The sequence below is a fragment of the Phoxinus phoxinus genome (genome assembly GCF_949152265.1).
Source record: "Phoxinus phoxinus genome assembly, chromosome: 13".
Lineage (NCBI taxonomy): Eukaryota > Metazoa > Chordata > Actinopteri > Cypriniformes > Leuciscidae > Phoxinus > Phoxinus phoxinus.
The window spans coordinates 28,878,608-28,903,561 of record NC_136888.1 but is presented as its reverse complement, the minus strand read 5'-3'; the positions used below and the strand labels follow the sequence as shown (position 1 = coordinate 28,903,561).

At 38.9% G+C, this 24,954-nt stretch overlaps 1 protein-coding gene across 2 annotated transcripts in view; it reads right to left on the bottom strand.

Moving 5' to 3' along the window:
• Positions 1–24,954, bottom strand: part of ccdc88c (coiled-coil domain containing 88C) — a 54,485-nt gene that overhangs the window by 14,496 nt on the left and 15,035 nt on the right. For both annotated transcript variants that reach the window (XM_079632435.1, XM_079632436.1), the window contains exons 4-23: positions 18,865–18,934; positions 16,173–16,231; positions 14,463–14,546; positions 14,238–14,378; positions 13,930–14,117; positions 13,611–13,692; positions 12,890–13,048; positions 12,377–12,523; positions 11,553–11,697; positions 10,146–10,327; positions 9,926–10,063; positions 8,749–9,819; positions 7,873–8,000; positions 6,172–6,313; positions 5,851–6,036; positions 5,602–5,763; positions 4,163–4,440; positions 1,134–1,277; positions 715–901; positions 391–536 (exon numbers count right to left, since the gene is read on the bottom strand). In XM_079632435.1, coding sequence (XP_079488561.1) covers positions 391–536; positions 715–901; positions 1,134–1,277; positions 4,163–4,440; positions 5,602–5,763; positions 5,851–6,036; positions 6,172–6,313; positions 7,873–8,000; positions 8,749–9,819; positions 9,926–10,063; positions 10,146–10,327; positions 11,553–11,697; positions 12,377–12,523; positions 12,890–13,048; positions 13,611–13,692; positions 13,930–14,117; positions 14,238–14,378; positions 14,463–14,546; positions 16,173–16,231; positions 18,865–18,934 — 3,839 coding nt within the window. The remainder of the gene's footprint in view (positions 1–390; positions 537–714; positions 902–1,133; positions 1,278–4,162; positions 4,441–5,601; positions 5,764–5,850; positions 6,037–6,171; positions 6,314–7,872; positions 8,001–8,748; positions 9,820–9,925; positions 10,064–10,145; positions 10,328–11,552; positions 11,698–12,376; positions 12,524–12,889; positions 13,049–13,610; positions 13,693–13,929; positions 14,118–14,237; positions 14,379–14,462; positions 14,547–16,172; positions 16,232–18,864; positions 18,935–24,954) is intronic.

Below are 24,954 nucleotides of genomic sequence, written 5' to 3'. Positions count from 1 at the left end.
TTGATGCAGGAACTTGGTTCTATGCATTGGTTGTCATTAGATGAATGCAACCTTGCAGTTGATCATTAGAAAGAGGCGGAGTTTAAGCACAATAAATGACTGGAGAGTCACAAGAGAGTAGCTGACATTTTGATTATAAATACAAGGTTACATTTGTTTTTTAAACATATACATAGATTAATCGTTCACAATAAGATCATTACATGCATTTAGAAAATGAATTTTCAACATGTATGACATAGAAATCAGCACAATGAGCTATTTAAATAAACTAATGTTTTGTAACTTCTGTTTTATACATGTAGCTATGCAAAATCATAATCATTCCTAGTACCCAGGATGGGAATCATTGATATATGATTGGAAGATGATGTATGGCACACGGCTCACATGTATTGCTTCTGTTCTTCATGGTAAAGTTCTTTGCTCTCCATGGTTCTCTCCAGAAGGGTCTGGTTTTGTTGGCTAAGCATCTGGATCTGACTGAGAAGATGATGGTTTTCCTCCTCCAAGTTTCCCTTCAAACGGGTTAGCAGCTAAATTTAGAGAAAAAAAGATACATTAGCGCTGGAAGCTAAAAGTAATCAATTTCAAGCCTCGGAATCAATATCTGGCCCGGCTTGTGATGGTACAGTACAGTCTTGGGCTCTCTGCAGAAGCTGCGTGTATAAAGAAGCATCAGTTCTTTCATCCTGTAAGATCTCAAATGCTAACCTCACAATGGTTGTCCAGTTTGGTCATTGAGATGTCCAGGCCCTGATGCTGTTCCTTCAGTTGGTCATAACGTGCCTGCCAGCGGTTCAGTTCCAGCTGAGACTCATTCAGAGAAGTCTTTAGTTCTTTGGTCTGCAGTTGCAGGCTGTCATACTCCTGCCTCAGCTGTGTGTGATTCTGTGACATTCTGCAGGGACATAAACAGAGATGCTTTATATAATATTTTATACATTATAATGCATTTTTAAATATTGTGCATGTATACATTCACGTTGTAACTACTGCTGAATTACTGAAGTCTATTCCAGCCAGCAGAGGGCAGTACATATTTAAAATGAATCAACTCAGCCCGTTGTGTGTTTTGAACTGAAAGTGAAAGTCCTACTGAGTGCATTTTGTTGTTAAAAAGTCTCTCTAACCTGTCTACTTCTTCCCTTAAACTGCGGTTCTCCCCCAGGATAAGAGTGTTCTTGTGAATTTCTTCTCCCAGACTCTCTCTGTCCCTGTGTTGTGACGCTTCCAGCGCCTCCATAGCGTCCTTCTGCTTCAGGAGAACCATGTACCTGTTCAACACAAACAGTGATTTTAACTAAACAATTTCTCTAATACACATTCAAGTCATATGATTCTGGAGTATAAGGAAGCAAAGTCTGATTAACACTAATGTAGAACAGGTTTTCCCCATGGGTCTTAGTTAAGGGAGATGCTATATTTATAATTTGATGTCAATAAAAATATGTTTGTCCAACAGTTCAGTCTTTTCAATGTGTTTGTAGTGTTGTGTTCCTTTATAGCATTAATTTAGCCTAAAAAACAAAGAAAATGTCAAATCAATTCCAGTGGACTAAAAACACGTCTGATTGTTAACCCTTTTTACACTTAGACATAACCTAGGAGGACCATAGGACAGCATGACCCACTGAAGAGACTGTACGTCTATCTATCACAGACTCCTTTTCATTTGTGTCAAACTAAAGACAGGGTCTAATCTGACAAAGGCCCACAAGGTTAGGGTTAGGGGTTCACAAAGCTATCAGGTTGTGATGGAAACTGTTAAATTAAAATGTATTTTTTAATATACATGCATTAATATTTTGTAATACATTTAAAATGAATTAATTTGAAAATAAATTAAAAAGGCAATCACATATTTTTTTAATGCATGTACACATAAAAGCCAACACTTTGTAAAAAAAAATTTTTTTAATTATCATTACTACAACTATTATTATTATTATTATTAGACTTTGCTGAACTTTTAATAAGCAGTGTTTGTAAGTGCCTTGGACTTTTTCATACTCTGTCATAAAGAAATATATTTTGGAGAAATAATGTTTTAATTATTTGTGGAGATGTTACATTAATTATTTACTTTAAATACCAAAGTCATGGGGGTTCAGCTAACAAAAAAGCTTGCCAGTTTTGGGGGTAACGCATTACAAGTAACGCAAGTTACATAAACAGATTACCTTGTTCAAGTAACTAGTAAAGTAATACTTTTTACTTTACATCAAAATATTTGTTACTTTTTAAAATAAATAAGTATTTTTCCATGTTGAGAAATCAGGAGTAAGTGCAGAGGCGTTGTTTGCGCTGTGTGAACATGATGATTATTGTAGTTCTAAATGCAGAGTTCATATACTCATCTCACTTGCGCAAAAACAGATTCAATATTCCTCAAAATGAATAAGAACCGTGAAATGCAAACTCAGATTATGCAAACCTGCAACAATTAAATGTTAAATTACACAAATATACTTTATGCATTTAAACTCACTTTATTCGGCAGTATTTGCTGTTGACATTTTATTATCCAATTCAACCATACTAAGCAGCAAAAATTACTTTAGATAAACATCACATTTGGGTTTTATTTATTTTATTTTATTTATTGCTGAAGTGTTGAACTTTCTTCTTATGCATCCTATTCTTCTGCAGGGTTTGTTTGAGCTGCGCCCTCTACTGTCCAGGTGTGAATTTGGATTTCCTTTTAGCTTCCAATCAGTTTTTAGGGTGTAACTGAATATTGTAATTAATTACTTTAAAAAAGTAACTTTCCTCAACACTGAATCTTGGGAACCAGCTTCATATGCCTACAGTCCCCCCCAAAAAACCCAGTACTGTTCCAGACTGATGCTAGTTTAAATAAATAATAGTAATTAGGAGATTGTGTGTGTGTGTGTGTGTGTGTGTGTGTGTGTGTGTGTGACAGGTGGCATGTTGGGCATGGACGCTGAAGCCGGTGGACATTAGCTGATTGGGCCCCTGACAGCCATCTGGTGAACCCCTCAGCTGAGGCCCCCAGAGACGCACTACTGCATTATTCATGAGACCGAGCTATAAAAGAGACAAGGGGAGACTACAAAACTACAGGCAAACAGAACCATGTTTTTCCTGTCTCTAACAAAAGAAACAACTTTCCACATTGCACCATGGAAAAATTAGTGTGACGTGAGAGGATTAGTGTGTATTAGAGCAGGTTGTGTTTGTGCTAATTAAGGTCTAATGTGTGCGTATAAAAATAAGGGACATTTTCCACTGTGACCCACCTCTAAAAAAACATTCAGATTCCCATTGGGGCTGTTTTATTAGCAACACCATATTGCAGGACAAGTCAGGCCTTAAAACCTACAATTGTTATCAAACACATTTGCGTATAGTTGGGAAAAAAGGCAATTTTTACAAGCACTAAACCCTGACTGTTCCTTACTATTAAAGTAACTTTCTTTTGCGGAACATAAAACAATGTGTAAAGAATGTTGGTAACCAAACAATTTCAGTTCCCATTGATTTCCATTGTGATTGTTGTCTGTACAATGAAAACTCAATGGGAGCCAAAACCATTTGGTTACCAACATTCTTGCAAATACTATGTATTATGCATAATATTATTAGTTTCTTTAAAACTTTTATGTTCCGCAGAAGAACGAGTCGCACAGTTTTGGAAAGACACCTCTTTGGAAAGAGAGTGAGTACATGACAGAATTTCGATTATTGGGTGGACTGTCCCTTTAAGGGCCCTCCATCTCTCAACGTCTCTGTCAGCAGTCCTAATGGTATGGGGTCATTGTGGCGTCTCGGCTCAGACCAGACGCAGCTCATTACTCTATTGTTACACAGCCTCCTCAGGCAGACAGAAAGATGCATAAGCTGCCACCTACGGAAAGGGTCAATAACTCAACAAAGGTCACCAAATGTGATCTTGAACCTGCTGCAGAAAATAAAGCTAAATGTGAAGTATTTGTTCATTACTATTAATTATTTTTGCAATTCCGATTGATCATGACAATTCTTCTTAAAAATATAGAGAATATCACATGAACTATGCTAGTTTCCCGTTATAGTTATAGTTTCCCGCATATAGACCTAATGCCATCATGTTTGATGTAGAGCTGGATGGTAGATGAATGCATTTCTGAAGGACTGATTGAGTTGGAAAGGGACTGACTTGCTCTCCAGCGTGCGGTGTTCTTGCTCCAGAGCTCTCAGGTTGCCCTTCAGCGCTGCGTGTTGGGCGATAAACTGCTCGTACTCGGTCGCCTGCCTGTCGTGTACGCTGAGCAGGCGCTCGTGGTCCTGCGTCACTCGGTCGCGGGCGGCACACACCTCCTCACGCTGTTTCTGGAGAGACTCAGCCTCCGACTCCAGAGTTTGCAGCTGGGCCTGTAAAGCTCCATATTGAGCCATGAGAGAGGAGCTCTGGGAGCTTAGGGTTGAATTTTCCACCTGAACACGAGAAGGGAAATAAACAACTGTGAAAATTGGACATCTAAAGATTCTGTTTTGTATATTTTAAGCGGACAGACAGATTTTATTCTTGGCTGAACAAAGCAACTGCTTTCTTGCCGTATGGGTCAGAGAGGAACAGGTGAACATTCTGTTTTAATTCTGGAAATGTCAATCCTACAGTCAGTTGTATCACACCTGCCATCTCTTTGGTCACAAAATTGCTTTCTCACGTCACCAATGACCCTTACACGACCAAAAAACAGAAGGCGGCATTCTCACCTGTTCTCTCTTACGGTATTTGCTGGACCTAGTAAGCATTGGCAATGTCAACTATTTCTATGTGCCTGACCATGTCAGATATTTTTGGAGATCAAAAAGGAAGTACTGATTAGCTTTACAATCCCAAAATTCTTGAAGGGGTCATGACATGAGATATCAAATTTGCCTTGATCTTTTGACATATAAGAGGTCTTTGTACATCCTGCAAGTTTCATAGCTTAAAACGTCCTCCTCATTATAACGAAAACATTTATTTAATCATAGGCCGCGCACACTCACGTTCAGTTTCTTAATGGCTGACATTTGCCTATACTGGATGCGAGTGTCGCGTTAAAAGCAAATAAAACCCATTATAATCACTGCCGCGGTCTACACTGGAGACAGTATACAGAGGCGCACTCAGTTTCTGTTGCACTTCACATGACAAGAGGTCAAATAGAAGAGTAAATGGGAAAGTAAAGGAACGTTTACTTTGATGCGTCCTGTATAACAGCTCATGTACTCATTTCTGTAGAGACTTCAGGAGGATACAAGGCGTCATACAAGTGGATGGTTTATTTTAATGTTGTAAGCAAATCAATAGATGTCAAAAATTATGCCCAGGAGTTTTCAACCTGTAGGCCACAAGGGGAGCTAGGGGGTCCGCAAAAATAATTCAATGGAGAAAAGAAAAAAAGTGAGAAAAGAAACAATACAAAATGTGTTATATAGTATATTAACAGCCGTGTGTTTTTATAAGAAAAGAAATGTGAAAATGTAACAATATTTTTTATTAAAATATAATTTTCAGTTTAGTAGTGAACAAAATGAAGACATACTGCATTAAAATGTAAGAACAGAAGCCTGACAGTAATGATTAATTGTTGCTGTACACTGTACCTGCAGTTTTGCAGTTTCTTTATGAAGAGAGGTGTTGTGCTCTTGTAACGACGATGCCTGTTTCTGCAGAGCTAGTGTTTGTGCGTTGAGCTGTGCATTCTGGGAATCTAACTGCTTCAGCTGCTCCTTCAGAAGATGTTTCTCTGTCTGCAGTGTTGCATTCTGGGGAGTTCACAAAAGCATGTTACAATACTGAAGGCGATTCTGTATAAGTTGAGCAGCTGGGTTGATATAGATATGTCGTCTTACATTCTTCTCAACATCAATTAGTCTGTCTTTCAGCTTGAGAAGTTCAGCTGTGGCCTCCCTATGTTCAGTCTCCCACTTCTCTTTATCTGGGAACGATCTAACCTGCCCCAAAGCCTGCTGGGAGATCTCAGAATGAGCCGCTTCTTCCTCTTGCCTTTGCTTGAGGGCCTCCAGGTTCTTTTTCACCTGGAAAGGAGAGAACGGAAGAGAAAATCAGGCCTGATATAAGCTGCAACTTATCAGAGACTTCCTTTCACCATTTCCCCAACTTTCTTTGTTTTGAATTGTACATATTTGTTATTTGAGAAAGCCAGAACATACAGCGGTGAGTTCGGTGCGAAGTTGCTGGTTTAAGCTGCTGCTCTCCTCCAGGCGAGACTCCAGGCTCTGGATCTTCTCTTCTCTCAGTTCTAAAGTTTTCTTCAGTGCCGACTCAATCTTTGTCTCCAGGATCTTATATTTACTGAAGAATGAAAATGGAATGTTGGTATATTAGAATGTTAAATCGGTGTTAGCATCAGAATCTGACCAGTCAAATAGAAAAGCTTAGATCTCTGACAGTAAGTCATTACAACAACCTTAGCAATAAATAAATTATCTTTGTCAAGATACGAAAAATATTTTGCGCAAATTTTTTTTATTGTGTTTATTTAGGAAACGCAAACTAGTTTTAATAAGACAAAAAGTCGGTAATTGAAAAAAAAAGAAAAAAAGAAAGTAATTTCAGAATGAGATGAGGTTAAAATGACATTTGTTTGAAATAAAGTGCAGTTTCTCAGTTTGACATAGCTGGTAGAAAAATTAACTAGTGAGTAGTATTAAAAAGCCTAAGGGCTAAAATCCACAGGGCTGAAGTTTTCTAATTTTAAGCTTTTCCACTAATATTTATATTTTATTTGAGCTTTACTTCAATAAAAAACAAAAGTGAACAGTTCAAGTTAACAGCAACAAAACTGCCATAGCAAGCTAAAAGAAACACATTTATAAAATTCAATATAATTTATAATATAACGCACGCACACGCACGGGCACACGCACGCGCACACACACACACACACACACACACACACACACACCCTCTTGGAGGGATTACGAAGCACAGTGGAATGTGACGGTTAGTAGTAAATTTCTTCAAACACGAAGCGATTAGTGACAACTAGCGTTTTATGACACTATTAGCTGGTGAGAAATGTTCCAGTTTCCATTCAGCCACGTTCATTTCTTTTGATCTAACTTACAAATACATGTCAGATGTCACACTCACCGTAATACGGGGTTAAAGGTGGGAGAGAGAGAGAGAGAGAGAGAGAGAGAGAGAGAGAGAGAGAGAGAACGAGTCTAGAAAGTAGAATCCTTCACTACTGATCCCTCTACAGGGAACATTCCAGTGAAAACTAATCAAACTGGAGTATATACCAAGAGTCAGTTCTGTAATTTCTTCATACTGGGGCTTCAATATGGAAGAAACAATTATAAACACACCACTACACAGCAAAGCTACTACAGACAACAACCATGTAAAGAGCTTTTAACTTTTCGCTTTTAGGTCACTGAACCACACACACTATAGTAAAGACAGTAAAGTTAGCATGCAATGAACAGTGTTGGGAAACACTACTTTTAAAACTAAAATAATTTAGTAGCATGTTAGTTAATTTTGCATAATTTTTTTGTATGGTGTAAATTTAAAAAATGAACGTGCCACTTGCAAAAAATAATCTGAATGTGTGGGGCACATTACTTATAACACTTTAACCTCAACACAGGCAGTGAGAGGAAAGAAAGACAGAGTCGAGACAAGTGGTGATGGTATGTACAAGAGAGAAAACCAAGCATGTCGCATTGGAAGTCTACAACTTTAGCAGCACCTCACCTGCTACACCTTTCAGAGGGCAGCGTCCACATAAAACAAACAAGACACTTTAAAGCATCTTGCAACACCTTGTAATTACAAACTACCAATGAACTCTAAACCCGAGAAACGATATGACTGATCATTTTCTTATTACTCGTATTACTCACTTGTCTTCACAGCTGTGTTCTTCCTGTAGGAGTCTCTCTCGATTCAAGCCGATCTTCTCCAGCTCGTGACTCAGCTTCTCCAGTTCATTACACTGTTGCTGCACTCTCAACTTCTCATTCACCAGCTCCTGCTCGAAAGAATATGCAAAGCCAACACTGAACTCCAGTAATATCATACAGAGCACCACTGCAGACCCTCATAACGGTGTGTCAAGGTAAATAAGTCTCTTAAAGTTGTCTTTTGCATCACTCTTAATGCGACAACACACCGATAAGGCCAAAACCAGTGATGGAAATGCAGGAAAGCACTCATACGGTATTCCAACAGTATGTCCAAAGATTTTGGCTGTGACAACAGCATGGAGCATCACAATATACAAGAATCTGTTTTGCGTCGTGACATGACAGGGCACTTTATCTAGAGATGATGCACCTCCATTTTTCCTGCATCTGATTTGAAAGACACTTAGGTACGCCTACGTCTTTACCAAAGCAACCCATGCAGATAGGTTGCTTATGTCTGGACATACAAATCTTATTTGATCCCTTGCAATTAATAATGTGCCTTTCTCAAAATCGACCTCAAGCTCGCATTCAGACCTGCCTCCATCCAGTCAACGATAATCTGTTTAGCTCAGATCTAAGTCAAAATATAGAAGAAATGTCTCTACTTCCGTTACATTTTATTTGACAGTTACTTGGAGTCATTAAATTTAACAAATTTATGAAAATTGTATAAATGTTTTTCAAAACCTTATGAAACCAACATGAATACAAAGAGTACATTTCTAAGAATTTTTTCCGATTTTGATTTTTTCTTTATAGTGAACACTCTATAAACATGTCATTGACATTGATGTACTAAACATGTCATACCTCTCTTAGTGTGGCCAGAGTCTTCTTATCCATGGTGGCCTGTTTCTGCAGGTCTTTGTACTCTCTCTCCAGCTCTTTGAGTCTCCCTGCAGCCTCTTTAAGGCGGCCTAACTCTTTATTGAGAGCCGTGCTTTCTTTCTCCATGCTGGCCAGCCTGAGGCAGTTCTCCTCCAGCGCTGCCTCCTTCGTCTCCAACTGCTGCTTCAACCTACGCGTCTCCTTCTCCAGCTGCTTCTTCTCCTTCTCTGCCTGGCCCAATTCCTGCTCCATTCCTCTCTTCTCCTTCTCAACTGCTTCCGCCCATGTTAGAGTCTGACTCAAGCCCTCTAACTCACGGCGCAGATCCTTCTTCTCCGCCTCATTCTGCCTCAGCTCGCCCTCTAGACTCTGGATCTTGGTGGCGCTGTTGTCCAGAGTCTGTTGGAGCCGTTGGTTTTCCTGGCTCAGACTGCCGTAGCTCATCTCCAATCTTTCGCTCCTCTTGGCCTGGGAGCGGAGCTCCTCCAAAGTGCGGCACATCTCCTCATGTTCCCGCTCTAGTTCGGCATGTTCCTGCTGTAGTTGTGCCAGGCGAGCAGCTGCCGGCCGCAGGGTCTCCAACGCACGCCGCTGCTCCAGGTTCTCCTCCTCAAGTTGCCGGTGATCCTTCTCCAGAACAGCCAAGCGCATGCTGGCATTCTGCGCCGTGTCAGCCAGCTTCTTCAGCCGGCGATTGTCTTGTTCCAGAGTAGCATTCTCACACTCCAGGGTCTCGACACGCTCACTGCCAATCTTTAAGGAGGCGGCTTCCCGCTGTAGCTGCTCTCGGACTCGCTCCAGACGTGCTACCTCCTTTTCCATCTCTTCACAGCGCTCTCCTCGTTCACGGAGAGAGTCTAGCTCTTTAGTTGCCTGCCGTTTCTCAGACTCCAAGCGAGCAAGTTTACCACCCGTTTCAGAGATAGTCTGGTGGAGAATGCGGTTTTCTGTCTCCACCTCTCTCACACGAGCCTCACTGTTCACCTGAGCACGCTTCCGGAGGGAGCTCACTGCCTGGGTCAGGTGCTCCTTCTCCTGCTCCAACTCTGAGATCTAATACCCCCCACACACAAACAAATTAAGTTTATAAATGAATAATTAATATATTGTTATGATCATCATGTTACATAACAAGAGTTTTCTTTCTTTAGATGTTCACCTGTCTGTCTTTATCAGTCTGAATTGTCTCTAGAGTTTTCTCCAGTCTCTGTTTTTCCGTTAGTAGCTCATCTCCAAGGTTCTCCATGTCCTGAGTTGTCTGTTTTTCCTGGTCCAATTGAGACTGCAGACGCTCCAACTAAAACACACAACACAGAAGTTCTCATCAGTATTCAATATTCTGTCTTTCAGTATATAGTAAATGTGGAAAAGATATGTACCTTCTTGCTAAGACTCTGGTTCTCTTTTTCCAGCTCCAATGCATGCAGCTGACCTTCTTCCAGGTTGATGGAGGCTTCTCTTAACTCCTGGATTGTGCTTTGAAGGCATTGGTTCTCCTTCTCCAGCTTCAACAGTTGGCTGGATGTGGACTCATTCAGCTCAAACACAAATGACTTACGGGCTGTAGTAGGGGAAGACATAACAATGCAGGTCATTGAGATTAGCTGCATTGTTTTGTCTTCCCCTACTACTACCAACATATCTAATTGAGATTATGAGCATCAGTTAAAAATGGTGCCTTCTTAATCGAAGACCTACTGATTATTCATTATAATTGATTATCAATAAATAATGCTTTAATAAATTAGATGTTAAATCCCACAGTCAACTACAATTTTTTTTGTATTTATATAGTTTCTTATATATCTTGTGTACGATGTTTCTTGTATATGTATACATTGTATTTATTTATTAGATATTTGTTTATAATATTTATTTTGCAGCCGGAGTAACAAACATTAAGTAGGCAGATGCTTAGTCACCCGTACATTACCTTTGAAACAATGTATACACACCTAACGGCTTACAAACAGCCTGAGGGTAGAGATAATTCAGTTACTAGTTCTCTCAAGATAACATTGACTTATTATAACATTGACTTGCTTCATTATTAAGAACAAAAAAGCGTTTGTTCACTTTGCATGAACAAAACGGCAAGATTCTCTGTTGGCAGAATATTTGCATTGGGATGGGTTCTTAAAACAAACAATTGACAAACAGAAAATAGGTCATGACCTAAATTTGACTCTTTGTGCTGTATTTTCTAAAGGGTTCTATGTTGGGTTAGTATTACAAACACAAAATCTAATATTCAAGTCCAAGAGTAGTGTCTCACAGGGTCCCGACTAATGCCCTATTTACACCTGGTATTAAGATGCATTTTGGTCGATTAGATCTTAAGTAGACAAGGGAGACACATTACCGTTTACACCTGGGGTTTTAATCAGTCTCTTTTGTCCACTTTCAACCACTTCTGTCCTTATTTCTTTTGAGGGCAGGGTCTATGTGTGGGTAAATGTATGGGCTTTTTCACGCTTCCCATAATGTTTATGCATTAGGTCAGAAAGCAGAGAGTAGGTGGTCTTTTGTGGCTGTTTGAAACCATTTGACCACATGAGCGTCTACACTACGAAAGCAATCCGGTTGAATGCGTTTTCGGCTACCTCTGGAAGTGGTCGAGAGTTGACGAGCTCAAAACGTTTTTGACCCCATTTACACCTAGCGTCATCCACTTGTGATTCGATCAACCAAAACGCATCTTAATACCAGGTGTAAACAGGGCGTAAGACATCGTCTCAGAAGGTTTCAAACTGAACTTTTATGCGAGAGCACGATTTTGGACTCACCCTCATTGACTTCATTGTTCTTGGCCAGTTGCTCTAATTCCCAGCCAAGGTGAGTCGACTCATTCATGCTTTGTTTCTGAGAGATCTCCAGCAACATGTTCTCTTCCAGCAATTCCTCCAGCCGCTTCTTATCACTGTCTCGGTCCTAATTCACATACAAAATAGGACAAATCGTTTACTTAGGTCTGGTGAAAAAAAAGGATCAACAAATCCATTGCGAAGATGTTTTCTCAAATCTTACAATTTTTTTAACTAAGTATACAGTTACTATGGTGTTCCTAGTGTGTTGCTTGGTAGTTTTTATGTGCTTGCCAAGGTATTCTAGGTTGTGACTAGGCTGTCTGCGTGCATGCTAGGACGTTACTTGCCAGGTACTTTGGTATCAATTATTGCTAGTTGGCTTCTAGCATGCTGCTAGGGTATTCTGATGGCAAAAATTAATCAAATTTATTTTCTTTCAGAAAATCATGCTGCTTAGAAGTGTTTCTCACTGTGTAAACAGGCCTTAAGCTAAAATAGGTCTGATATATGCCATATGTTACATAATGCATGTTTACACCCAGAGCTGAAGGAACAATGGCATTCTTGCGGTCACTTCCAGAGGACCCTCAAGTATCAAGTATCAAAGCTTTCATATACTTTTGGAAAGGTCTAAATGAATCAGCTAGGTCTACAGCATGTTTTATCACCCCTACGCTACAAAACAAAAGATGAATCAAGGATTTTTTTTGTAATCACATTGTGAACGAAATCAAATTAAACTGTAAGGTGTGTAAAGATTAATAAGCATGAACACCAAACAAATTATTTCCCATAACACTCACAATTTCCATATCGTGCAATTTGGAGCGCAGCTGAAGGTTCTCCTTCTCCAGCTCGTGTAGTTTGTCACAGCGCCCCCTAGCCCCAGTAAGCTGCTCCTCCAGCATTGACTTTGTCTCCAACAGAGTCATATTGTCCTCTCTTAGTTCCTGTGCACAAAAGAGAGACAAGAGAGAAAAATAAAGAGATGGGCAAAAAGAAAAGATCAAAAGTGATAGAGAGCATGACGACAGCAGACTGAGAGAGGGCTGTCAGTGACAGCAGCTCAGGGCCTCAGCGGACACCTGAGGCATTATATCTGAGAAATAAAAGCAGCAGGGGCTCTCAGTAGGCAGCTGTACATCAGTCACCTCACAAAGAAAACAATTTCTCCCCTTCTGATTAAAGTGGTGTGAGGCTAGTTTATAATTCATGCTTTTCCAGACAATGACAAAAAGTCTAAGGCTGTTTTTTTTATACAATGCTAAAAGCAAGTTCTTAAAATGGAAATGTAATATAGGTTGGTGTGTGGTTACCTCTATGCGTGTCTTGTAGAAATGGACATCGTTTAGCTTCTCTTTGCACCGAACCAGTTCCGTTTCCAGACGATCCACTTTTCCAGCACGTTCCCTCAGAGCATCCACCTCATCACGGTACACTCGCACCGAACGTGCCTCTGTCAGCAACTGCGTGTTCTACTCATACATGAATACAACAGATGATAGTAACTGATCGCTGAAGCTACAGTAAAGTGTTTTCCAGTTTGATTAAGCCATGTAAAGTGTGAATTTTTCTAGGGGACAGATTTACTAACAGCTTCCGCCAGTGCAAACCATCTTTTGCCGTTAAAAAACAACTTGTCAGAATTTACTAAAGACACGCATTGAAAAATTAGCGCTGAAAAGGCGTGGACAGGATTATTTTTGCGGCTGACCTTATTGCATATGCATTTGTAGGAGTTTCCCTTTCAGACGCAAAATGTATGGGAGGAGAATACAAATGAATGTAAATGAATAATGCAAGGTGATTTACTAATGTTTGCACTAGTCAATTTACTGGTATTTGTGCCATTATTTAACGCCCAAATTTGAGATTGCGTTGTCATTATACAAAATGATCTGGCTTCGTCTGTGTTCTTTAATTTGCGCGTCGTCAGTAGATGACACACAGAAGTTTCCACTCCCATTTGTGCTTTCATGGGATTGCGCTTTCACGCTAATTTGCCCCGTTTAGTAAATCTGGCCCTTGATGTGATACCTCCTGCTTGATTTTCTGAATCTCTGCATCCAGGCGCTCAATCTCATTCTTGGTATCAATCAAATGCTCTGTCTTCTCCTCTCTGTAGAGAGCACATACACAAGAGTAAGTGTTTACAATACTGACAATGCTTAACTAGTGGATGAACAATATATTGCCAAGGCAAATATAAAGAAATATTACATAAAATTTATAATAAAGAACTGAGGGGTTTTTTCAGAAGCAGGACTTTTATTTTAACAGTGATGCAGCTGTCAGTGAAGTTAGTTTGAACCTGGCGTAAAATGTAAAAAGTCGTAACTGTACAAAAGACACTTACAACTCTTGGCGGGACCGCCGCAGTTTGGCCTTTGTGTCAGCCAGCTCCACAGCTAAATGCTGACGATCTTCTTTAGACAGTAGGGTGACGGGGGATAGAGAGGTGTGCTCAGGGCTAGAAAAGCCAAAGAGACCGGAAGGCTGCTGGGTCTGAAGATAGTCCCTTTCCTGTGTCAGCTCTATGATCAGCTAAGGACACAAAACAGGCCTATCAGCATCTAATCAGTGATAATCAATCTCTTCAAAAGTTTAATGCAACTTCCTAAAAAAAATAGTTGACTGCAGTTTGTGCTGCTTAGATCGGCATACCTCAGCAGACTCATCTCGCTCGTCTATGAGTTTACGTAGGTGAAAAGCCATGGTCCGAGACAGAGGGTCCAACTGCTCAGCAGGAATCTCCTCAACCTCCATCCACTGCAGGTCCAGAACATTCTCCTGGTTGTGAGTTACCTGTAATCAAAACGCCCTCAAATACATGCTCCAAAGTCCATGCATGATATTTATAAGTTATTGGCTGACATCAGGGAAGCTCACTTCTTGAATATGAGTCACGATGGTAGCCTGTGTCTCAATGTCAAGCAGCTTGATCTTCTCAATAATTTCTTCTTTACGATCACACTGTTGGAAGAGAGGAAGATAATTAGGAAAGAGGTAATAGATGGAAAGGAAAGATGAAAGGTATGAGGAGAGGGTGGGAAAGGGGAAAAGAGGAAAAAGAAAAGGGAAAGTACCAGAAAAGGAAGAGGAAGGAATGTAGAAAAGGAAAGGAAAGGAAAGGAAAGGTGAAGAGAGCAAGAGGAAGGGAAAGGATCCGGAAAGGGAAAAGGTAAGAATGAAAAAGAGAGGAGGAAGGAAGGAAAAAAGGGAAAGAGGATAGAGAAGGAACAGAAAAGCAAAGAGAAAGGGAAAGGAGAAGGGATTAAAAGAAGAAGGGAAATTAAAAGGGGAGGGAAAATGAATGGTTAAGGGAACAGTGAAGAGAATGAGAAGAGAACGGAAAGATGAAAGGATGTGAACGGGAACCGGAAGGAAAGGAAAGGTACCAGAAGGGGAAGAGGAAGGGATGGAAAAGGAACAGGAAAGGGAAGAGGAAGGGATGGAAAAGTGAAAGGAAAGGAAAAGTGAAGAGAGTAAGAGGAAGGGAAAGGATCCGGAAAGGGAAAAGGTAAGAATGAAAAAGAGAGGAGGAAGGAAAAAAGGGAAAGAGGATAGAGAAGGAACAGAAAAGCAAAGATAAAGGGAAAGGAGAAGGGATTAAAAGAAGAAGGGAAATTAAAAGGGGAGGGGAAATTAATGGTTAAGGGAACAGGGAAGAGAATGAGAAGAGAGCGGAAAGATGAAAGGATGTGAACGGGAACCAGAAGGAAAGGAAAGGTACCGGAAGGGGAAGAGGAAGGGATGGAAAAGGAACAGGAAAGGGAAGAGGAATGGATGGAAAAGGGGATGATTAAGAGGAAGGGAAAGGAAAGAGGAAATTATGGGAAATGTGAAGGAACAAAAAATGAAGGAGGATGGGAATGGGAGAGGAAAGGATATAAAAAGGACACAAAAATTAACAATAAAAGGAAAGGAAAGAGAAAGGGGAAGATATGAGTAAAGAAGGAAATAACTATGCTGTGTGTTAATGAAATCAGCACTGCCAAAGAATTTAAGAGTATGACTTAATGATAGTCATTAGTCTAATAAATTGCTGGCACAGATGAAACCGTGGTAATCACATCAGAGATCGAGCCCAACTTTGAATAAAAGAATGCAGGGGATACTTTCAAATGGGACAAAGACTAAATTGTGCATCTCGTGACTGGAATACAGTAAGAGGAAGTTAAGGTGGAGGATTAGACAAGCTCAAAGAAACCCTGAACAGAAAGAAAATCAGCAGGCAAATGTTACGCTGTGAAGTTTAAGGCTCTAAATCAATGCGAGCGGTTTATTATCCATTCATAGAACAGGAAAAACCAGCTAGAGAGGGGGCTAAAAGTGTGGGGACAAATAGGCCTGCACAAAACAGACATGTGAGGAACAATCCTCAGCGAAGGGGACAAAAACTTTAGCATATCTAACCCAATTATCTTTGGTATCTTCTCTGGGACATGTCTGAATAGATGCTTGATTTTGCAGCATAATGAGTGTGTAAGCTTTACTCTGGAAAAGCAGAGGCAAGCCCAGGCATGGTGATATGGATATGATTTCCTGTACTGGTCTCAAAATGTTGGTTGGCGATTTCTGCAAGTTCAAGCAGTTTACCTGAACAGCGCAGCCCAGTATTAGCAACAGCAGTCTCTTCACCTCCTCCATGCTTTTACCTGAGGGATAAAAAATAAATGAATAAATTATTTAATCAATAATAATAAAATAATAAAATAAAAAACAGGATTTGACAATAAAGGTACTATAAACAACAGAAATTAACATATCAACTCTGACAAATCACAAAAAAACCTTTGAGATCAAGTTTTTAAATTACTTTTTTGAAGCTTGTTTCTGTGTGTTGGTGATTTTGTTTGTCTGGCAGTCTTAGACTAATAAATACTCTGGAGAGAATGGAGTGGGTGTGGGGGTTCGGTCACCATGGCGACCATTTGTTGCTGAACGCCACCCCACCCTACATCGTACCCCCCTTTACACAGACAGCAGAGGAGGAGCTCTTTACCAGCCGTGGGGGAAATGACTCTATTGTCCACTACAAGTGAAGCTTACTAAAAAAACACAAACATCAGAGAGCAATGCACATGTAACAAGATAAGCAAATCGACCAGAACATAAAAACCCTTAAACATAAGGCCGTCAGTGAAATATTTATTTATATTCGTCATTTTCAGGGAAAACATTACTTCCTTAAAGCTCTTCATGACTAGAATGTGGTCCACAGGAACCCACTGAACAAAATGTATAGAAATAAGCTCCAATACAGTATCCAGGAAAATAAAAATTAATCTCGGACTGTTTTGATAACCCATGACAAGCAGAAAATGACGGCATAACCATGATAAGGGTTCATTTTGTATATGCAAAACCAGCATTGTACAGCATCCTGTAGGTAGCAAGCATGAGCAGAGAAGGAAATCTAGTCTACGCACATATTCATAAAGGTCAATCTGCAGATCAGATACACACCTCATTATAACAAAGGCTTGTTATATGTGTCTGTTGTCAACAGTCTACAGTAACATTATCATACTGTATGTATTTTGTTGCGTACGGGTAAGAAATCTGTTGCCATATTGTTCTATTTTTACAATAATGCCGTTTAAAGAGTAGATATAGTATGATACAAATTCCAGTGATAAACCTTACAATAACTGTTCTGTTAATAACCCAGTCGATCCGACCTTCTGTGAGGAGGGATACAAAAATGCAGAAGTATAATCTGTAGTTTTAACAAAAGTCCTGGAGCTTTTGCTGAGGAATAAACGTACATACACTACCGACATTGTAACAATACAAAGCGGGTTGAAAAATCTGCAAAGTTACTTTAATTGCAGCATTTTTTTTACTCTATACCATTTGCTAACAGTTCATTTTATATCTATACTATTTTAAAAAAAAAAATTACACCGCTCTCTTGATCCTGATTGCCAGCATTGTTCAGTCAAATATTTTAGTATAAATTACATATTAAAGCTTTATAATTGACTATAGTCCCAGACCATATTTCCTAGACGTTCTGGTTTCATGTCTCTAGCTGCTCTACTGTCAACAGCAAGATCCCCAGTCAGCGCTTGGGGCTGGACTTGGTCCCGGGCTTGGTTCCAAGAAGTTTCCTCTGGCCTTACTCCTTTCCTCCTGCCATTACAAGGTCCCTAACATGCGTTTCCTTCCCCAGAGAGCCAGAACCTTGTCCGCACATCCCATATCAGAAGGGGAAAGGGTGTTTATGAAAGCTGGTGTGTGAATGTGAGGTGATAAATTAAGAGGTTTGTTCAGTAGGGTGTACGTTTTGCTTTGTAGTATGATGGAAAGTGGTAGTAGGTGATTTATAGTGACTATAGTGAAGATACAGCTACTGATCCAGATAAAAGTAAGAAAATAAAAGTATGCTGATGGGAAGGTGATTCTACAAAACGAGTGCTATATTGGTCTGTCATAAACGTGCATAAAAATTAATAATTTTTCTTGAAATTCTGTCCACAGATTATGCATCAGCCCTGTTACTATCCTATTTTTCCTCTTTTAGGCCTGGTTTCACAGACAGGGCTTTAATTAAGCCATGATTAGGCCTTAGTTCAATTAGGGCATTTAAGTAACTTTTATAAACATGCATTAGAAAAAAAATTGAGACAAAACAATGACATATTTTAAGATTAAAAGTAACATTAAGCAGAGAGTTTAAGTTGTCCTTGTGTTTTATGTCAACCCATCATGATTTTGTATAGTAAACAATTAGCCTAAAAAGTAGATATTTGGTAAAAAGGTCAATGCAATTCTCTTTCTAATAGACTCCTTAGGTAACACTTTAATTTAAGGTGACGTAGTTACACGTTACTACATGTAACTATGCCTCATTTTAATGTTATTATTATAGTAAGTACAAGTAACTAATGCTAAACCAAACAATAACCATAACTCAAGAGCAACTGCATGTAGTTAATTAATATTACTCAGTACTTATCTAGCTAGCTAGAGTAAGTACAATGTAACTACGTCACCTTAAAATAAAGTTTAACCAGACCTTATTGGTTTTACGACCTTGATCTAATAATTTCAAATTAAATAGTAAAACCGTAACCTTGGCACCATCCAACCTGTTAGCTTTCTGAAGATATAAATACATGTATTACACAAATATTAAAAGGTGTGTTAAAAAAAAGAAGAAAAAAAAGCTTAATTTATAACAATGCAGTTTATTTACACATATAACCTTTTTAAAATGTTAATTAAAAAAAAAAAATTTAACCAGAAAGGCACCCATTTTTAAAATGATATGAATGAGCAATACCTGATAATGGGTCCTTGGCGATGGCCAGAACATTGGGCAGGTTCATGACGATGAGCTGCTGAAGACTCTCCTAAGAGAAAAAAATAAAACATGCCTATTGTAAATGGGTAGGACATGGAAACTGAGATGGCACCTTAAATATTTACTGGTAATCGATGTAAAAGGACAACAGTGAAGGGTCAAAATAGGCATTAATCAAGATGGCAGCCAGATTGAGACACGGACGGGTGTCAATATTTGGGGCGAGTACCTAAAACAGGGTCAGTAGTTACGTGGGAACAGGAAACTCCTACTTACAAACAGACAGGCAGGAAATCTAAATGGAAATGGGAAGCATTAGCAGCCCCAGACGGGTGGAGAACATCAAATTCCAGCATTCAGCCAAAATATGAGCTAAGCAATATTATTAATTAAAAAAAAGACGAAGGGAACAAGATTTAAAGGCATAATTATGCATCAGTGCACGTGTGCCCATGTAATAATAGATTTGCCTTCAGGCACAATGGCCTCCAGGGCAACAAAGCTCAACAAAGTACACAAAAAACAAGACCAAACAGGTCCAATTGACCAAACCCTTCATTCCAAAACACACTTGATAAGAGCACTGACATCGGTGACAGAATTACATACTAGATTTAAGCTATTGTTTCTGTGCAACTGTCAAGAAATTATATTCGAGAATCATTTCTGAAAGCTGAACCATTCTTTATCAAAGGTCTTGTGGGGATTACAAATATAAATATATATATTCACATAAAACATTTTGTATATAAATATAATGTATTCTATATCGTTTTAAGTTTTTCAGTTCCATTCTGTTGTGCTTTGTTTTACTATTTTTGAATGGTAGAACACATCTTACGTGAACTAGCCTGATTATACAGGGCATCCTTACGACCAATTAGACGAACAGCCAACCCACTGACTAGTCAGTTTTCAAAATATGAGGTTCAGTACATTCCTACTTTTTAACAAACTGAAGACATGCTGTAGGAAGATGGACATGCACTCTCACCCGAGTGCATGGCTACACAGCTAATGAGAACGAGGACTATCCCACTTGACATCATCAAGCTCGGACCCCCTACTGACAACTCCACCTTCAGCTCAGAGGAGTCACTCCCAGGGGAGGTCTTTGTGTATAGAGACCAACAGAGACACGACCCACATCCAGTATAATAGAGCCGCCCCAACTGAGGCCGAGGCCAGACCACACTGCCTTTGTCAAAACATAGACCTGCGTGCATTCCTTTCTTTACTACTGTCCTTACAAACACTGAGAATATAACAAACCAAAAGACTCTTGTTATCATCTACTTTTCCCACAAATATGTGCAGCCGAAAGAGTTTCAATACATCAACATGTCAATAGAGTAGAGATGTATGAAACATAGCTCACACAGAAATCACTTTTAAACCAAGCAGCTTTCTGTTGGTCAGTGCAGCAAATCCATATAACCAACTTGAACCCATTGTGAAATATAAATGAGGAAATCTTTTACCCTCATGTGAAATTCCCTATCGCCTGGATTCCAACTGAAATGACATGAAATGATTATTATAATTTGGTATTAGTTTTGTTTTATAAAGAGTTTGAGAGCCATGGTCACTAGATGTCTGCTACCCGACCAGATTTTTCATGAATCGCTTCGGGTCAGGTTATTTCATTGCAACTTGTTTCGCGCATGTGCTCTCGCTCGCTCTGTCACAATACGGTAGACGGAACAACGCACTATGAGGGAGAACTTATTACGGTAGCAAATGCTGCACTGAAAGCTGCACTGTGGAAGAATTATGAACTTGTCAGTAAAACCAACAAAGAGCTCAGCAGTTACGTGCAGGACTTGTAAAGATGATTTGGCTTACAAAAGCAAGACGACAGGTAGGCTACTCTACAGCAGAGGCCGCTGTGCCATGATGAAACTGTGTTTATTTACATGTTACTATAGTGACTGCTGCACGCAATCCTGAAATACAGCATATTACAAAAAGTTACTTTCTGTAAGAAAGCAATTTCGGGTTCGGGCTTCAAAACAACAGTATTGGTCGGATCGGGTTGGGTCAAATGATTTTCATGGCTCCTTTCATTTCAGAAATTCAGTTTAGTCCAAGTCTACTTTGCATCATTACATTGTATTTATACACATCAGACACTTTCTAAATCTCATCAAAACGAATGTTTCTTTACACTACACAAGACAAACCTTACAATCCACTTGAGTAATCTTGTCGTTCCTCTATTTTCTGGACCACTGATGTGAAGACCACTTCTGAGATAACTATGCACAATGGAACAAGCAAGGCACTCTGGGAAGAACTTAAGTGGTTTTGACTGACAGCCAGTCTGGTGTGTATAATTACATAAGGTACACGTTTCAACTTGAGAGCGGGGGAAAAAAGCTCTTTACGGTGTTTTAATGGACATCTGCACCATGATGGGGTGTGTACAGTTTTGTCACGTTAAGCATTCTCTCCATAAACACCTCATTCTTCAATGAATGTAAACCTGATCATTTCTAGCGCTGCTTAGATCAAGCAGGCTAATTACTAGATTTTATTCATATGCAAGACGAGGAGGCTTTCATGCCAGCGTCAGTATCTCGTTTCAACTAACAGCTGAGGGTGGAAAAAATTATAAAGGATCAGTTAACGTTCCTTACCTGACAGAGACGGGCTTAGGTAACTTAAGGTGCCTACACCATTTCAGACACATTACAATTGTAGAAACTACTGCAAATATACACACAACACATCAGAGAAAAACTCTAAATGTAAATGTCACCACAAAGATAACCTTCAATAGCAGATAATAACAAGACGATACTGGACCTGCAATTGCATCATTACTGAAAATTACCTGCCTGAAGTAAATTATTCATGGACATGTATCCATATCACAACGCCGGCAAGGTGTTGGTTGAAAGACTAACCTCCCATTTTATAGCCAAAGCCCTTTGAAAACAAAATGACCATTAAAAGGAGACAAATATTCTATAAAATGGAGGAAAAACAAAGCGAAAAAAGCGAAAGGAAAGGCGAAAAGCCAATGTTTTCAATGATTTCACACTGAGGAAATATGGGAGTGTTGGTTTTGCTGGCCTCCTAAACTTCACTCAACATTCAAACTGCATTTTCCACTGTAAAATCAGGACAACAAAGATAACCTCAACACCTTCATACTTCATACGCCACTGGAACATCCACTAAAAATGGCGGTTTGGCATATGACTTCATGAGGTCATGGTGCAAATGGTCGGGATAGTGGGAAAGTTTCATAGAAACTTTCCTGAGCTCATTTCCTCTGTTGCCGTGCGGAACAATGCCTGAACGGTAAAGTAGGACAGGAGCACTTGTGCCTTTCAGACCTTTGGCTCTGGGGCTGTCCACCCCCTGCTGGCTTCAGCATTACGAGCCAGTGCGACACATGATCATTATCTATATATTGGGAGTGGACATTGGAATTCAGATTGGTTTTGACACTAATCATCTAATCTGATCTTAAAAACAACATGAAATCAAAATTAACCTAATTTACTTCCTTACATAATTGTTCCTACTTATATCGAGCATGTTTCATCAGTGCATGTTATTTTATGGGAAAAAAAATCCTTAGTTAACTAAATGTTACTTACTTGCATCTGATGTTATGTTTCTGCTGACATGACCAAAGCTGTGTGGGCTGGGATAAATAATATCCAAGTATAATAACCTAAAATGATTCTATCTAATGACATCCTGATTGGTAAAACCAAGTCCCAACCTAAGTTACTTCCTGCTGTTCCTTTTAAAATGATTCGCATTACAGGAGTCAAACGCACCGCAAATGTAGTTTCACGTATTTAACATATGTTACGTGTACACTAGGGCTGCACGAATATTTGAAAAAACAGTTTTTCTGCAATATATATTGCGAAATTAAAATAATTTTGCCAGATGAATAGCTCTATTGGGAAATAATTTATCATTCTAGAAGGATTGGGGTGATTTTGTACAGGAGTGAATCTGCATAGAAAATAAATTACAAGCCAAAATAAATACAATAGAACAAAGATGCTGTACAGAAATAATAGAGTAAAATATAGAATAATCAAATGTAAAATAACACTGCATAGTCTTCATGGTATAATTAAATACAATTCATCTTTGTAAAAGCTACAAAAGTGATTAAGAGATAATGCACGGATCCAGTATGATGATACGCATCAGTTTTCTTTCTCAATTGTTTACGTTCACGTAAGCCATTAGCAACTGCGTTTACGAGGATACCCACCGAGAAAGGCATTTTGACATAAACTGTTTTCTACATTGATAATAACAAGAAATGTTTCCTGAGCAGCAAATCAGCATTTACGGGTGATTTCTAAAGGATCATGCGTCACTGAAGACTGGAGTAATGATGCTGAAAATTCAGCTTAGCCATCACACAAATAAATTACATTGGTCACACTTTAGAGTAGGGTCCAATTCTCACTATAATTGACTTTGACTTTTGCCTCAAACTCCTAATTAGGCTACTACTGCTTATTAATAGTTATTAAGGTAGTTGTTAAGTTTAGGTATTATGTATGATTAAGGGATGTAGAATAATATGGTTATGCAGAATAGGGCATTAATGTGTAACTAAAAACATTTACTTTAAATTGTAATATCGCTAAATATACTGTTTTTAACTGTATTTTTGATCAAATAAATGGAGCCGTAGTCAAATAATACATTATATAACCTTTCCAACCCTAAACTTTTAAATGGAAGTGTATATTTTAATGGTAATTTAAAAATATTTGAAGTTTAGTATACTTATTAAATTAACTCAGAATTAATTCAGGAGGAAGAATTGAAGAAATCTGGGATTGTATTGACAAAAAGAGAGAAAAAGATAAAGGTAAATAGCGCTCTTCATCTGAGATGAAAGGAAGAATGGAGAAACGGGCTGTGGGGGCAATGGGAGCCGTCTCCGGTAGTAATAAATCAATAACACAGCCGTGATGGAGCTCTGGGATCAACACACTAATCACATTTTCTCCCACAGACTTCTGTGGAAACATCAAAGAACATCAGCAGCTTCTCTTCTGCGGTTCTGCCCAGTTAGACAATACCAGAAAACAAACGGTCACAGAACAGTGAAAAACGAATCACTGTATTCAACTGTTCAGGGTCACTGGGTATGTACTTGCTCCCTGTGAGGATGTTATTTTGGATTCCAAATTCAAGTAAATATTTGGATTCGATGGGTAGAAAGTCAAAGCAAAATGACCATTCGTGCTTATCACAATACAAACACGGCTAGAATTGGCCAGGCTCAGATGAATAGAAGTGAGTAACTGGAGTATTCAGTGCCATTGTGTTCCATTCTGAGACTGCAGCCATCACAGGAATGAGGAAACGCAAAAATACTTCACACAAGAAAACGGAGAATCTTAGCGACGGTACAGCTACTGGACAATAAAACAAATTCAAACATAAGCCTTATTTCACTAAACTATGGTTGTAAATCTGTTTATTTTATTAATTAATTGTGTAAATCTGAACAGGTTCTTTGGAAGGGGTGTAGTATGTTTTTAAATTATTTACATTCAGATTTTTTTTTGTTTTTACATTTGAATTATGTGCAAAGTAGCAGTATCGCAATATACCAGTATTGACAATAACAATGATATTTAAAACTTAAATAATGATCATGTTTATACTACACATACAATACTATTGTAAATTGGTTGGATTTTTCTGATACACTTTTTTAATAACATAAATAGAAATAATATAATTACTGTAAATCCTTTTGGCCACAACAACGTAGTGAAAATCGGACAGTGACACTGCAAACACACATGCAAGTTTTCTTACATTTCTCAAACAGCAGACACATAGGCCTATACACACAAAAACTATTCTTGCACCAGTAATGTACAAAATGCAAGTTCCTCTGAAAAAAAATTACATTCAAATTCATTTTAGTAAATGAATCATCATTTTAAATAGTGTATTGTGAGTTTTTTAATAACAGCTATCTTAATATTTTATGGGCTTAAAATTACTTAGTCTTTAAAGTCTGCACAGGTGTGTGATGGTTTTTGTAATAATAGTTTTGAG